We start from the raw sequence: 15,984 nt of genomic DNA on the forward strand, positions 1-15,984 counted from the left end.
TGTAGGGGCCATTTCACACTACACAATCATAGCACTATCATTCTATTTTAACTTCCAGGGCTCCTTCCTATGGAATCCTGAGATCTGCAGTTTAGGGAAGGTTATTTAAAATTCTCAGGTACAGAGCAACAGTGCAACACCAACCTACAATCCCAGGATTCCACAAGTTACAGGCATCACAGTTAAAGCAGAATCATAGTGCTATAATTGTGAAGTGGAAAGGGCCATGGTCTACTAAACCCCCTAGAACTTCCTCATTACTGCTGTTACATTCGTGTTGCCCTGATGTGCACAGCTGTATTTGCGCAAGTGATTCTTTCTACATAGCTACAGAACTATACATTTGTGTCTATTGAAATTCACTTTGCTTGTTTTGTTCCATTTTTTAATCCTGACATCATGACATCATTTGGAAATCTGTATTTGAGTAACACAGTACTTACTCCTCTCAGTTAAGAATCATCTGCAAATTTGATGAGAAGTCCTTCTGTGCTTTTGTTTAAGTGATTTATAAAAATATTGAACAACATTGGGCTCAAGGCAGAATTCTGCAGTGCTGCACTTGTCATTTCTCTGCAGACTGACAAAGAGCCATCGAAGAGATCTCTTTACATGTAGTCCATTAACCACCATTATTTTGGGGATAACTCTTCTCCTTCATTATTTGATCACTTTTGGCCAGGGTAACCACAATTTCTTTTGTAGAGGAACTGAAAGCAAAGCAGGAGATGGCCTGTTCCACCTTCTGTCACCCACAAAGACTTATGTATCTGCCACATAGCCCGAAAAACCCACAAAAAACTACTTATGTTTCTTCTCTTTGGGACTTTCTTCCATATTCTTGATACCACTTCATAATTATTCTTCCTCGTGTTCCAAACACATTCAGCCTCTCACCCATTTTATTTAACATCCTAGGCAAGCTTAAGCTAAATAGCCCTTTTAAGGCTCTCTCTATAAACTTTGCTAATTCAGTTCCATTTGTTCTTGATGATTTGCCCATCCTTGCATTTTCTCTACATTGCCCTCTTAAATCTGAGCTCATCAGACAGTGACTTATCCAACCATGCTGATTTATTTAGATGATCCCAATTTTTCTTGCTCACTGGAACAGTGGGAGTTCCCACTCACCTTGAATTTCCTTCTTCTTAAGTATATGCAACCATGAAATTGCTTTCCTTTAAATGTTGAAGTCACCCTTCTTGGAGTTCAAGGTATCCTTTTTATTATACCCTCTCTTCCCTCAGTAGCAAGGACGGCAAGATAACACAGACACTTCCATCAAAAGTTCCCACTACTGTCCCCTCACCAACCAGTTCTTCCCTTTTGGTAAGGTTACAGTATAGTTTATAATAGTTGTTTTTTAATTTGTACAAATTGTGGCAGGTCTTAAAGAGCCTAGATCAAAAACTATGTGGGTATTTTTTAATTCTTTGCAGCAGAAAGAAATATAGCTTACTAGATATTAAATAAGTTAATTCGTATATGGTCAAAGATCCTATAACTATAATGTGCTGCCAGATACAGATTTTTTATTAAATTGAATCAGATCATGCTTCTTTACCAATCTGAAAATAAAGGGGACAGCTGAAGCCACTTACAAATGATTTTAGTGTTTTGTTGCTATCACTGGCTTATTTTAAAAAAGCTATGTGAACATTTCAAAACTTCACTCACTCTGCAAGGAAGCAGAATCTGGATATTAGACAGCCTATTGCATCATTCTGTAAATTGATAAAACATCCTTGAGACAGTGAGGTGCTCTATATTCATGGAGGAAACAACACGCATACACACCAGAGTGACAATGAATAAATAAATTTTGACATTTTCTTCTGTGATAAATTTGGAGCTGACTTTTATATTGGTTGGAGTGTTTCATTTGGTATGCTGTTGTAGTGTACCTTGACTCTAAGACAAACCTATCATAGGGGTTTCTTGGTGAGATTTCTTCAGAGGAGGTTTGTCTTTGCCTTCCTCTGAGGTTGAGAGAATATGACTTGCTCAATGTCACCAGGGGGGTTTCCATGCTGCGGACTTGAATTCTGATTTCCACAGTCATAGTCTAACGCTTAGACCACTACACCACACTGGTGTGCTGCCAGTACTGTAGTTTCTGAAACTACTGGTAATGTGAGCTTAGTGCTGTTATTGCCTGGAAAGCAATATTGCATGTGGAGATTTTATAAAAACAGTTTTTGCTTGTTGCCACACAATCATTCTTTCACCATGATTACGCTGGTCTGCAATCACACAATGGCCACACAAATGGCCATGTAGAACCTAATAAGAATAGCCACTACAGTTCTAGCAATCTTGATTAGTGCTGTTATTTTTAAATGCTGCTTTATATTTAATGGATAAGGTGGCAGAACAGGGGCAGAATGCATTCACAAACACATATTTCTCAAGATTTTCACTGGGAAGTACTGCTAAATCTGCACAGTGCAGTAAAAGGAGGTGCATGAATCCTGCTTATGTTGGTATTGCACATATGCAACTGTATAATACCATGGAACAACAACAACAGTAATGAAGACATCCTTTTCTTTACCTTTCTGCTGAGACTGCGCCTCAGTTCTCTTTTGGCTTCTTGTTCTTCTTCTTCATTTTTTTCTATTGAAAGGGGGAAAGCCAGGCATATTTAAGGCATGATGACAGTTTTGTGACATAGAAAAATGTCATTTGTCTTTCTAACACACAATTCCAGATTGGGTGTTATTTTATTTATTCACCTACCACTTCCCCTCTTCACCTCAGCAAACTTCTATAATCACTTCCCTGCACAAGAAACAGATAATGTAGTGAACGTGATTTCTGGTCTAAATTTTGCATGGCTAAAACCTGCCATGATTGCTCTAGTTAATAACTGATGGTGTTTTGGGGCAAAGGACCTTGCTTTGTGTTACTTCACCTATGTATTCTTGACTCCCATTATGCCCATGCACCTTGGGTGTGATTATTTCATAAAGGAGAATAACCATGCCTAAATGCTTCTCTGTAATTTGGGAGATGCTTCCCTTCAGACGAATCTCAGCATGCGGTGGGCAAGGAAAGAAGCTACTTTGTTCAGAAAGAGCTATTCTACCTTTATTCAATTCTTTATGTGACTGAAAACAACAGTTTATGAAGTCTAGCCTAGAAAACTCAGCTAGGTTCCTAAAAGATATAAATGTCTGCTACCACCATCCAACCTAAAAGGCCACTGGGGCAAGGAAACAATACAATAAGATAAGAAAATTAAACTGTAATCCCAATGTGGTGTGATAAACTCCTAAGGGGGGAACAGATGTTCCTGTTAGCAGAGACTGGGGATTTAGGGAGATGATTAGGCTGTGCTGTCATATCTTTGCACTGGTTCAAAGTGCAGACACCACAGTACCATACAGGCACAGAACAACTTCACTCTTCTTTTAGCACTTTAACCTTCAGCAGGTTGCTAGATTGCACCATTGGTTATGCTGAGTAAGGTCAACAACATCTAAAGGGTCACAGGTTGCATTAACAACTGCAAAAGGAGCAGTGGTGCTGACTCTCGTTCCTTATAGGCAGAACTTGGAAATGGTACTTTTGGACTACAGTTCCCAGAATCATCTAGCCAGCATGGGATTATGGAAACTGTAGTCCAACAAAGTATTCCCCCCTCCCATGCCTCAGGACATAGTGCTAGTGGACTGTATTCCTCACAGTGAGTGAGTGCACAATCTTGGATCTGCCCATTTCCCCCTCTTTGGCTGCCAGAAAGGACAAAGAACATCTACAACTATTACTTTCTGTTGGGAGCTGCCATCCAGATATATCAAAACGTAACTTCTAGATAAGTGTCCAAAGTTTATTGTCCTTAGTTTGTTTCCTACCCTGTCTCAAAGCAGGAGTCAAGGACCTCTCACCATTGCTGAAACCAAACAGAACAGTCTTGTAGTTATGCTCTGGAATGAACCTTTCTCTAAACAATTATTTCCCACCTTGAGGACTCATTATTCAGCAGTCTTGGTTAACCATGGGAAGTCAAGAATCACTTTGGAACTGTTGGTATTATTTCTGATGGATGAAGTAAATAATTACAGTACAACTCAATCTGGCTACAGATGGTGGCAAGTTAAAAATGCATGTATACCAAATAAAATATTTGACTTCAGAAGAGGAGTTCATTTGTAGTCTGTATGATCCTAATGGCATGCTGACAATGTGGAAAAGATACAGTTGAGATGAATTCTGCTGTTGGTGAAGTGAACATGCAATTTATTCACCTCACCTGTTCCTCACACTCAGTTTTATTTACCATAGCACCACAAAGAGGCTGAAAATAGATTGATTGATGATATATTAGATGCAGACTGAATTGTGACTTATACTTGCAGTTAAATAGCTAACACGTTGAGAGAACAACTCAGCATTTTGAACCCACTTTATCTCTATCTTTGTTTGGCCCTTCGACTTCATGGCCCCTTTTTACATAGAGTGTTTTGACTTATGAAGCAAATGCTGGCAATTCTTAGTAGGATGCCTTCTGATCAATTTAAATCAACAGGATTTCCATGCCTCCATCTGACTACTTGTCTCACATTTGGATCAATTCAGGTTTCTGCCCTACTGTAATCCAGGAGCCTAGAACAGAACTTTCTACTATGCCTCTTTAGAGATTAGTTTTGTTTAGATTATTTTGCATGCTTGCTAGGGAAATGAAAAAGAAAAGGCAGTAGAGCTTTAGTATACTGGGATGCTGCAGAAAGCAGATTTGATTTGCGGGCTTTGCAGGCAAAATGAATCATTAATAGTCCTCAGTTGGCACACAAAAGCATATTTCTAGAAAGCCAGTGTTGGCAAGATGGAAAACTCCACAGACAGTAAGACTCCATATCTACCATTTCCTAAATACAGTATAAGTGGCTCTTACATCAACTTGTGAAACATTAAATATATACAGGCTTCTATTAAACCAGTGTACAGGTGTTCTTTATCAGTCAAAGGACCAATAATATATAGTAATTGTCAGAGAAACTTCTGTATGAGCTGTGTGCTCTATTTATGTTTTTAACATTTGTATGTTCTTTTGTGGTTTTATATGGTTTTAGCAAGATGATTTTAATTGTTTTTAAAATTGTAATTGTAATTTTTTAAAAACTATTTTATTTGTGAGCCGACTTGGGTCCCTTTCCAGGAGAAAAGCAGCATATAAAATAAAATAAAACAAGACAAGTTATACGGTTCAAACCACTGTGCATGATGCTGTCTGTTTTCATTTGTTGTGACTATGAATTCTGGACAAACTTCTAAAGTTGTTTCATCTAGATTTGGATTGGCATTTCAACTTGTCATGCACTACTTCCAGAAAAAAATAAAATGTTTATATATAATGATACACATACATCTCTGCTTGAGAGGGTAGAAGAGGCCTTCCCAAATAATGAGGAAGAAGAAAATGGCCTAAAAAATAAATTCTCTTTATTTAATTCATAGATGGGCTCCATTGGATCTAAATATGTGGGCCGAACTTGGGTTTACTCGCAATAATTCCCTGAGGAAAACTTTTCAGAGGCTGTGTGGGTCAGTGATGGAGGGAGTGGATCCTCTATCACCTCACTAACCCTTTTTCACCCATCAGGACTTCAACAGAAGAAGAGGTCTAACCACTCTCTCCCCCTCAATCCATGTGAAGATTCACTCCATAATGTCAGGGGGTGCATGCTTTCTGAGGATTAGGGGGGGGGGGAAGTTGCCCCCGGCAATCCCCTTCCCTTCCCCCTGGGCAAAAAAGAAAGTAAAGGGGGGGGGGTGTTGCAGATAAAATAAAGTTTATCTTTAGCCAAACCCTTGTCTCCTGCTGAACTCTTTATTGCCAGTCAGCTAAGCAGTGCCTGGCAAGGGGGTGCAGGCTATTGAAAGCATGGATCTATTGGGATGTATAAACAGTGGGATCCATGCTTTCCAAGAGCAATAATTTCACTGGTTGACCAAGAGGGCACCACTTCCTTTTCAGGTGGGTAGGGAAGGTGTGGACAGCACCAGCTAGAGCAGCGGTTCCCAACCTTTGTTGGGCCGTGACCCCCATTGCGGGCGGAAGTTCCATCCGCGACCTCCCTGATTGGTTGGGAGGCCAGATGGGGGCGAGACTTTTGACCGCCTACAAGCCCCAGCAGCCTTTGCGGCTGGAGGTCCCGCCCCTACCTGGCCTCCCAACCAATCAGGGAGGTCACCAGCGAAGAAGGGGCGGGACTTCCGGCCGCAAAGGCCACTGGGGCTTGCAGCCCCATCCTTGTCCCCTTCTACCCGTGGGTGCCTGGCACCCGCGGGGAGAAGTGGAGGAGGAGGAAGAGGAGGCAGCCCCAGCCCTTTCCCCTTCTCTTCGTGGGTGCCTTTGATGGGAAGAGGAGGAGGTGGCCCCAGCCCTTTACCCTTCTCTTCGCAGGTGCCTTTGATGGCAGCTGTGAGGAGGCGGCGGCCCCGGCCCTTTACCCTTCTCCTTGCGGGTGCCGGCGCTCCACCCGTGGAGAAAAAGGGAGGGGGGAGACGGGGGGATCCCGATCTGGCGACCCCCAAGAAAGGGTCGAGAGACCCCCAGGTTGGGAACCCCTGAGCTAGAAGTTCTACAGGCTTTGAGAAGGGTGGCTATGGATTGTCCACACCTGATACGATATGATAGTGCAGTGGTTCTCACACTTTTTACTCCTGTGACCCCCTTTACATCAAGATTGCCCCCTGCACTTCATGTCATATATAAATAAAATATTTTGTTTTTTTAGTATATTTTAATCACACATTCATGTATATTCATATTTTAAAATTTTGTAAGAAATAACATTGTTCAAATTAGAACAGATTTATTTAAATAAATCCAATATTTAACTCAACACATGTGTAATTATTACACGTAAAAAAGTTTGGGAAGAGGAAGAGGAGTAAGAATCAGGGTCTACAAGTTTCATGCCCCCCTTGAGCAACTCTTGTGCCCCCCCAGTCCCACCCCACCATTTGAGAATCACTGTACTAGTGAAACACAACTACTCTTAAAATGTACTTGAGAGGAGAAAGAGTTATTATATTTTTTGAAAAAAATACTGAAATACTTACGCTTCAGGATGTTTCTTTGTTCTAGTTCTTCAGAGGTAGGTCTTTGGCTAAGCCTCCTGCAAAAACAAACAAGCAAACAAAGCCCAGTTGTTAAGGAATAAACCCAAAAAGTAATTGCTTGCAATTGTCTTAGAGGGGTTGCTTCTTGAAACCATTTTTAAAATGACAGTTGACATGTTGCAACTAAAATGGCCATGCATATTATCCTTGGTGCTGAGCAAGATTTAGTTTTCAAATGTAAGTATACAGCATTTAGCTGGAAAAACCTAAGCTCAGTGAAAGCAAACTGCTCTTTCAGTCTCACTACCTAACTCCACAGGTAACATAAGAGCTGCGTCAATGGAAGTTATAAATTGTCCAAAGTCTGCAGACTGGAATGGCGGCATCAGATTGTCCCCTGTAAGCTATCTGCTGCAGGGGCAATGCTAGCCAAAGTGTTTGCCAGCCAGAGGATTGGTGGAAAATGCCCACTTGGTAAAGGGAACAGGAAGATTATCTACTTTGATCCAGAATCTCTGACCTTAGTGTCTTAGTTGATACAGAATTGTGATGAACAGATGCAGAAGGAACAGAGAAGACCAAGATAACAGTTTTGCCCCATTGCATCATTGCCTTGTTCAAAAAAACAGGCACATGCACCGAGACACCAGCTTTCTTAAACTAATTAAGTCTATGTGTTGGAGTTTGCTTTAAGGAACATTCTGATTCTGCTGGGGAGATTTAACTGCTTACAATTTTGCTTCTGTGTAATCTAAGAGACTGCGAGTAACCTGACTCAAGAAACTTTATTTTTTCTCTTAAATATACTATGTGAGTAAAGAGTTAAAATCAAATAGCAAACTGAAATTTGAAAGATTAGAAAAGTAAAATGACTTTAAGAATTATGAATATTAAGAATTAAAGAATTAAGAACTGTGGGAATTAGGAAAGAAACTGCTTATCTGTGAGAGTGGGACATTCAAGGTCAGCCTGTTGTTGTTGCCGCCAAAGTGGAAGGCTGCTGTTTTTGTCGTTGTGGATGGCTGAATACTGAAAATTATAAACAATATTGCTATTCATATTAACTTTGAGAGAAATGGAGGAGAAATAATTAGAAGAATCATAAGAAAGTCTGGAAAGACAAGGCACTTTGTGGGATGTTGATGGGTTCATCAGATGATGAAGAGGAGAGTTAGCCTAGAAATATCTGTAATGGGGAACAGATGACCTTTTGTTGGAACAGACAGTCTGTATAAGCAACTTTAATAGGAAGAAATTGTGTATGATCAACCTGATAATGCAGTTTTTGAGATGGAGGATGATAGGACTCATAGTTGTGAGAAGGATCTTATGAAAGCTGTTGAGATAAAAAGTCAATACTGGAAGGAAGAGTGATAAGTTGGAGAAACTTATGGAAAGTAATGTTTTCTTTTGAGAAGAAATGGGGATGACCTTGGAGAAAGAGAAAACTCAAAACACCCTGCCCAGGGAGGAGAAAGAAAGAGAGTCTCAGGTCTAAAACACACTGCAGAAATAATCCAGTTTGAGACTACTTTATCTGCCCTGGCTCAGTACCAGAGAATCCTGAGAATTGTAGTTTATTGTGGCACCAGAACACTCTGACAAAGAAGGCTAAATGTCTCACAAAACTACAGTTTCCAAAATTCCCTAGCATTGAGCCAGGGCAGTTAAAGCCGTCTCAAACTGGATTATTTTACAGTGTGTTTTGGACCTCAGTCTCTCAATTTAAGATTATGGAGACAGCATATATGTTATATGGTTACAGGTTTTGTGGTAACTCTGCCCATCTGGTACAAAAGGTGGAATTTGGGAGGAAGTCTCATGTGCTATTTAAATAGTTGCAAACTAAAAGAATATTTGGCATACGGGGTAATAGGTATGTCATATGAAACTTTGTTATCTGATATAATTAAATCAGAAATCAATGAAGATTTATTATGATGTTTAATGTAAAGAGATGACTCTTAAAACATATTTAGGACATTATCACACTAACCCCATTCTTGCAGCAGTCTACAATTGCAACATATGGCTCTGCAGCCATCCATCATCACACTTTAGTCAAGTGTGTGACCCGGGCTGCTGCCACTATGAAGCTCTCTTCCTAATCCCTTAACCCCACCTCCCCACCTTTCTCTACTCAACATGTCTTTAGGGATTTTTGTTTTTAGCAATAGTAATAGCAAATACATTTCTATACCGCTTATCAGTGCACTTAAGCACTCCCTAAGCAGTTTACAAATTGTAAGCTTACTGCCCCCAACAAACTGGGTATTCATTTTAGCGACCTCAGAAGGATGCAAGCCTGAGTTGAGCTTCAGCCCTTTCGCTAGGACTGAACTCGCAAACTTACGGTTTGTGAGTGAGTGGCTGCAGTACAGGCATTTAATCACTGTGCCATCATGGCAGGAAGCTTTTTCTTCCTTTTTCCATGCAATTCCTGAGCTCCACTGCCTCACTGAAGTTTAAAAAAATATATAGTAAGAAGCTGGTAACCAGGTTGTTTTGGAATAGTGAGGGGAGGTGAGACAGGGAGGCGGAGGGGACACTGTGATGCCACAAGACTTGCAATCATGCAACTGCCCTGGGAGTGATGTTTCGCACCTAGGGACTTACATGATTGTCTAGTCATTCACAGGCTTCCCCCGTGAAAGCAAAGGGACAAGTTAGGGACAGGGCAGGTACAGGTTGGAGGAGTCATTGTCCTATTAGTATTGCCAAAGCCACTTCCTTCCCATGTTCTCATAGTTTAAAAGCCACATGCAGTAAAGTTCTTAGTAAGAGAGACTTATTTGTAAGGAGTCTAAAGGTTTAAGTGTTTAAAGCTGGCATCTATGTTATAGGTTCAGATGTTAACGGAAAGAACAAAGCAACTTCGGCATAAGAGACCTGCAGAACAAAAATCATTAGATTTAGCAGAAATGAAGAGATTATTTACTTTAATAGGGAAAACATTAATTTATTTATGGGGGAAATTTTAATGAAAGGTAGGAAATTTTGAACTGTTTTCCTATCAGTTTTGTAAGAATAGAACATTTAAATATTAATTAGGTTTTTCAAAGTAGGATAATATATTAATTGTGGGTTTTGAAATTACTAGGAATTACAAGGCATTGGTATGCAAGGGCAGTAAGAATGTATATCACTGATAACCATCAATAAGAAGTTGGAAGTTAGAAACAAATGTTCTCTTTTCTCTCTTCTTCTTTTGCATTATTTAGAATTTCATATTTTTCTTTTATTTCTAGGTATACTAATCTTTAATAAAAAAAATCTTCAAAAAATAAATTGTCCAAAGAAATTTCCCTTATCTGAAGATGAGTTCATACCAAAGATAATTAAACTCATTTCAATGGAAAAAAAATGAAAATAATTGGGAATGGCATTACCAAAATATTAGTGATTAACAATAATGTTATATTTGTAGAAGGATTGGAGAATTTTGCCTATTCTCCTGAAATGAAAGTTACATAGACCAAATGAACTGGGAAACCAAGTCTTTGCCAGAAAACAGGCCTGCCTTCCCCAACACCTCCCAAATTTGCTCCAATTATAACCAATACCTCACTAGTTTTGTGCCAATCTGATGTCTGATTTCCTGCCTCTCTTCTTCAGATGCTCTTGGCAAGATATTTTTGTCTTCCAGTTCTTTTTTTGATGGCCTGTTGCCAAGTTTGATTGCAAGAGTATCTCTACGACGTATTTTGCTTGCTAGCGAACCTGAGGTGGGGTGATCGGAAAAGAAGATAAAGGAAGACAGATTTTTCTTTCGTTAATTTATATTGAAGTTTAAACTTGTCAAACTCCATCAAGAACATTTAAGTGAATTGCATGGACTACCTTTTTGGTCGTTCCATGGATACATTTTTAATATCAGAAGCAACACATTTTAATCTTATTTTATATTCACAAGAGTCTGAATATCATACAATGAGGAGAGCCTGGAGCAGCAAGACTGCCATAATGCAATACAGAAAATGCATTATGGAGGACACTGAATCTACTCAGGAGGAGCTAGCTAGGAGCCTTGCTGCTGCTTTTACAAAAAGGCTGGTTTTTTTAACCCCACTTCACCCACACCATGGTTTAACTAGATTTCCATGTGAGCTTTCTTCCACAACGATGGAGCACCAGGCATGAGTGGAGGTCAAGTACAGGAGGCTATAGTGAATCAGAGGGAGGGAGGGAGTGGTAAGTATGTTCTCCCATGGCTGAATTCCAGCACCACTAGTTGTAATTCAAGGCTGGCTGAGAAAATTAATGATGAGGTGATGATCCACCTTCTGACATATCATCAGAGGTTCAGTACTAGCCTAACACTATGTTATCAAGATTCTAGCATTGGGCTACTATCGATCTTCTGACATCAATGTCTGTGTTGTTGATCTCACTGAAAAACATAGTATTTGCGATTATCCACGGTTTTGGGTATCCACAGAATGTCCTGGAATGTACCCATAGCAGATAAGGTGTGTGTTACTGTAGTTTACATTAATGTTTAAAAGAACAAATGGCTGCAGCCCCCAGTGGGCTCAGCAATTTCCTCTAACTGTGTATCATGACTTGCCCCATGGCCATTGCTGCTTGTCTGGGGGTTATCTCCCATCTCTCAGACTAACACTGGAGCTGGAGGCACTGGAGCTGCATCCCAGTTTGGTCCTAGGGACACTGTTAATTGAGATAGCTCCAACGGTAGGAAGTTAATTCCTTTAACAACGCAGCAACATTTTCTGCTCAACAAGCACGTTTTTTTCTTACTTCAAAAAATGACTGATGATTAAATATTAAACCATCTTACTTTCAGTATGTGCATCATCATCATCATCATCATCATCATCATCTGTGTAGAGTATAGGCCCATCGGAATCTGAGTCACTGGTGTGATTCTCTTTGCTGCTTTCACTTTCAGGAGTGTTCAGGGCTTCGGATGACTCATCTGTTGGATCAGAACTTGCTTGGTTAGGATTCTCTTCTTCCTGGTCTTCTTTGGTAACAGAACTGGACACCCAAACAGAAAACAAAAAAACAAAACAAAAACAAAACTGCAGCATTAGCACAAACACTGCAAAGACATGGAACCTCTTTACATGGAATAACTACATGTGCAAATGTCAGATACTGTGCTAAGCTAGTTGACTCTGGCAAAAAAGTATGAAGAAAGATCTTGTAGCACCTTTGAGACCAAATAAGTTATTTCAGTTAGTCTCAAAGGTGCTACAAGACCTCTCTATATACTGATTCTACAGACTAACATGGTTATATCTTTGAATTCTGGCAAAACAGTAAAAAAGTAATTAAGAAAACTGAACAGAGTTCTTTGCACAAAGGAGAAGCAAGTACAAAAATTTAGAAAATTTACCAATAGCTAGATTAGCCTAGACCAGAGTAAGGAACTGGAAATAGGCAACTGGAACATCTGACACCTGACCATGATCATGGAAGGTAATGGGAGCTGTAGTTGAAAACATCTTGGACTGTATTCTATCATGAGCCAACAGGGATGATTGGTAATCATTTATGAAGACAAAAAAAGTTTACTAGTTCCTCAAGCACTGGACCAATTCAGGAGTAGTGCAGAATAACATGTATTCTCCCATCTGCTGCCACTGTAAGATGTATGACAGAAATGTTAATATTTTAGAATTTCATCCATGTAGAGTTCCACTATTAAATAAACTCTGTGTGAAAGATTTTAAAGATCTCAGCTTCTATATTCAATTAGAATGCAAATTTCTAGACCTCAAAGCAATGCAAAAGCAGTCAGTTCCTTAATGTATAAATAACAACAGTTTGGCCATGCTGAGACTCCCGTAAGGCAACCTTTCATTATGAACCCAGTTTCCAATGTGTGACATCAATTTCTCTTTCTCCCCCAGCACATTTCTGCTCTGCTACTTTCTCCCTCAACACTCCACAGACCTCCCATGCTTACCAGGTAACAGGAAGAGCAGACAGAGTCCCATTTTCTTTTTTTGCTTTACCTTTAGAGACAACAGGCAGCCAAACACCTGCCAAAGCAAACTGCTGGCAAAGTCACTCACCATTTTTGTTTGTACACTGCCTGTGGCCCAATGTGGGGTTTGGATGCATCCTGGAGAAATGAAGGATGCCCATCTGTCAGAGATACAGTAGCTGTGGATACCTGTACTAGCAGGGGAATGGACTAGGTGGTCCTTGAATCCTTCTTAGTGCTAAAATTCTGTGGTTCTGTGAAAATAGCAGGTGAACCTGAAGTCTTGGTGCTTTGCTGCATGGTGTGCCTGGTTGTTCAACCTCTCTAAATGTCAAAAAGAAACAAGGCAGAGGAAGGGTATGCTGTTGTGTTTGCTGTTAGCACCAGTATGGCTATGATAGGTCCTGATCCTCGGCCTTTTTCATGTCACTCTCCTGGCCTCCATCAACCTGCTGTTGCCTCTGGGGAATGTTTGCCTCTTCTGCCTTCACAACTAATGATATCACTGTTTGAATTCAGTGTGGCCTAACTGTACACTATTTAAATTTTGCTGTGGATATAACAGAAAACTATAGTTTCTTGACATCTAAGAAATCAGTGAAGGAATTACTTGTACATGGATGGGGGAAGAAGCAGATGAACCTCTGATCTGTAAGGGTCAAATGTCTACACCTCACATAAATACCTTCATATTCTCTGGTAAAGTTCTGTTGCCTATATAATAGTATAGTCCTTATTGCCTAGAATCACCCACAATATTTCATCTCCCCATGCTGCCAGTGACTATTGAAGTATTTTTTCTTGAGAATCCAAGAATTCAGATGTCACTCTTCAATGGTGAGAAAACATGCATAGCTTAAAAAAACAACAATCTGATCTGCACGATAGAAAGGCAGCATGATACTCTTAGACGACATCCAGCGTGCCAACACTTCTGGGGGACAGCACACTTTTTTCAGGGAGGGTATTTAGATGGTTTTCCAATTATACATTGCCAACTCCTGGGTTATATAATTAATTTTGAATGTACAATATGAACATTCCTTATGGAGGAACTGGTTGTATTTATGTCTTAATTCAATGCACACAAAGAAAGAGCTCCAAATATATATAAATCACAGGATAACTGAACACTTTTCAAAAGGATACTTAATTCTTTCAAGGCACAGAACACAGTAGGGGACAAAAATACAGAATGTTAATTTCATGTTTCAGTAAACAAGATAAAGCAAAGTTGTTGGTAAGCGTCCACCAGGATAGGAACACTACCAAGGACATCTCCTTCTGAACTTGAACATCTGCAAGGTAGATCTCAGAAACAGGCATACTTGCCAATCTTTGTCAGTACTCCACCAGCTGCCTTCATAATGCCAAACACTTTCTGGTGATCTCACCTTCAGGCATGCAAGTTTAGTCAGCCTACTTAAAATGCTGACCACTAACCTTAAGTAGGGCAGTCAGGGAACCATGGCCTGTTTAGTACATGCCCCATCTAGAAGATGATGTGGCCACTATCACACCCCATTATCTTTGACCACTAGTTAAAAGAACTATGAACTTTATTATCTTTTTTTCACTATACCTCCAACATGAGCAAAGTTTACAAAATGAGCAAACCATAGAAAAATCTTGAGCAAACCTCAGGAAAAGTATTTCCCAAAAGAAGTGAACTGTTACTTTGCAGACCTACTTGCAAACTTTCTCTTTTTTCTTTTTAACTTTCAGATAACAGATTTGACTATCAAACTTGAATGGCAGTCTGATTAATATTCTTTCTCTCTCTCTTTTATTACAAATCTCACCAGTGTTTTCTGCTCCCAATCTGACATGTAGTAATGAAAATATAATTCAAAATATTAATGAAGAAAGAATTTAGAAAAACATTTTTCTAGATTTACACACACACACACACACTCAAATCTTACAAGGTATATGAACATTTTCCTGAATTACTCCATTATGTCTCCAAATCTTAAAGGATTTCCTTATAAACAATCATAATTAACTAAGAGCATGGTGTCTTACCATCCTGTGTCTTCTCCCCCAAGGCTATTGTCTAAGACAGCATTGCTGGGAGAGCTTTCACTGTCTGCTTCAGTTTTTGTATCGAGATCATTAGAATCTGTGCCAGGAACAGACGGGCCTGTTTCAGTGCTAACTGGCACATTTTGTGCGTCTGAGAAACTAGTGGGCTGAGAGCCTGAAGAGCGAGATGGGATGGATGGAGGAAGAGGAGGTGGAACAGCAGGAGGAGGGGGAGGAACAACAGCTGTGGTCTGTTGTGTTGTGTCCCCAGCTTCAGGAATAACATGAAGAGGCTCTTCTGGCTTAGAGTCTTTCACCTTTGTTTCTGAGTTTTCCGCTTTCATGCTTGAGGCTAAAGAAATGTCCTCATCTGTAGGAGTTCGCATGGTCACCTGTTTTCCATGCTTCTTCTTGTCTCTGGATGTCCCTGTGCCTGTTTTACTTGACACTGGCTCTTTGGAGGTTTTAGGCCGGGACGATGTGGAAGAAGGAGTTGACGACTTTGAAACATGCACTTTTTTAAAATTAGAGGAACTAGCTGAAATAAGAGAACACACACATCATCATCACAGAAACATTGTTAAAACACTGCATTTTGGCATTAACATTTGACATTTGTACAATGACTTTCAGACTTAATGTCAAAAACCTGAAGCTAAATAGGCAGTATTTGTACCACCTATCTGTGTAAATAGTGCATAAATATTTTTGCACACAAACAGTTAACAGCTGATCAGTGACTCCTGTGCATGCACTCCCTCCTTGACTTTCTATAATTTTTTTTTACTATTCTCTGCAAGCCTTAAGCAAAATATTGGTATTAGATATAGTTAAGAACAAACATGGTTTCTGATTAACCCGCATTTGAAGCAATTGTCTGGATCACAATTGCATCTTAAGAAGTTAATGAGAACTATGGCTAGCACTGATATTGA

At 39.8% G+C, this 15,984-nt stretch overlaps 1 protein-coding gene across 4 annotated transcripts in view; it reads right to left on the bottom strand.

Moving 5' to 3' along the window:
* The window catches only part of PHACTR2 (phosphatase and actin regulator 2), a 67,499-nt gene that overhangs the window by 11,731 nt on the left and 39,784 nt on the right, over positions 1–15,984 (bottom strand). For all 4 annotated transcript variants that reach the window (XM_042469222.1, XM_042469214.1, XM_042469233.1 and 1 more), the window contains 5 exons: positions 15,050–15,587; positions 11,870–12,069; positions 10,635–10,791; positions 7,072–7,127; positions 2,555–2,616 (listed from right to left, as the gene is read on the bottom strand). In XM_042469222.1, coding sequence (XP_042325156.1) covers positions 2,555–2,616; positions 7,072–7,127; positions 10,635–10,791; positions 11,870–12,069; positions 15,050–15,587 — 1,013 coding nt within the window. The remainder of the gene's footprint in view (positions 1–2,554; positions 2,617–7,071; positions 7,128–10,634; positions 10,792–11,869; positions 12,070–15,049; positions 15,588–15,984) is intronic.

Source organism: Sceloporus undulatus, chromosome 1 (assembly GCF_019175285.1).
Source record: "Sceloporus undulatus isolate JIND9_A2432 ecotype Alabama chromosome 1, SceUnd_v1.1, whole genome shotgun sequence".
Classification (NCBI taxonomy): Eukaryota; Metazoa; Chordata; class Lepidosauria; order Squamata; family Phrynosomatidae; genus Sceloporus; species Sceloporus undulatus.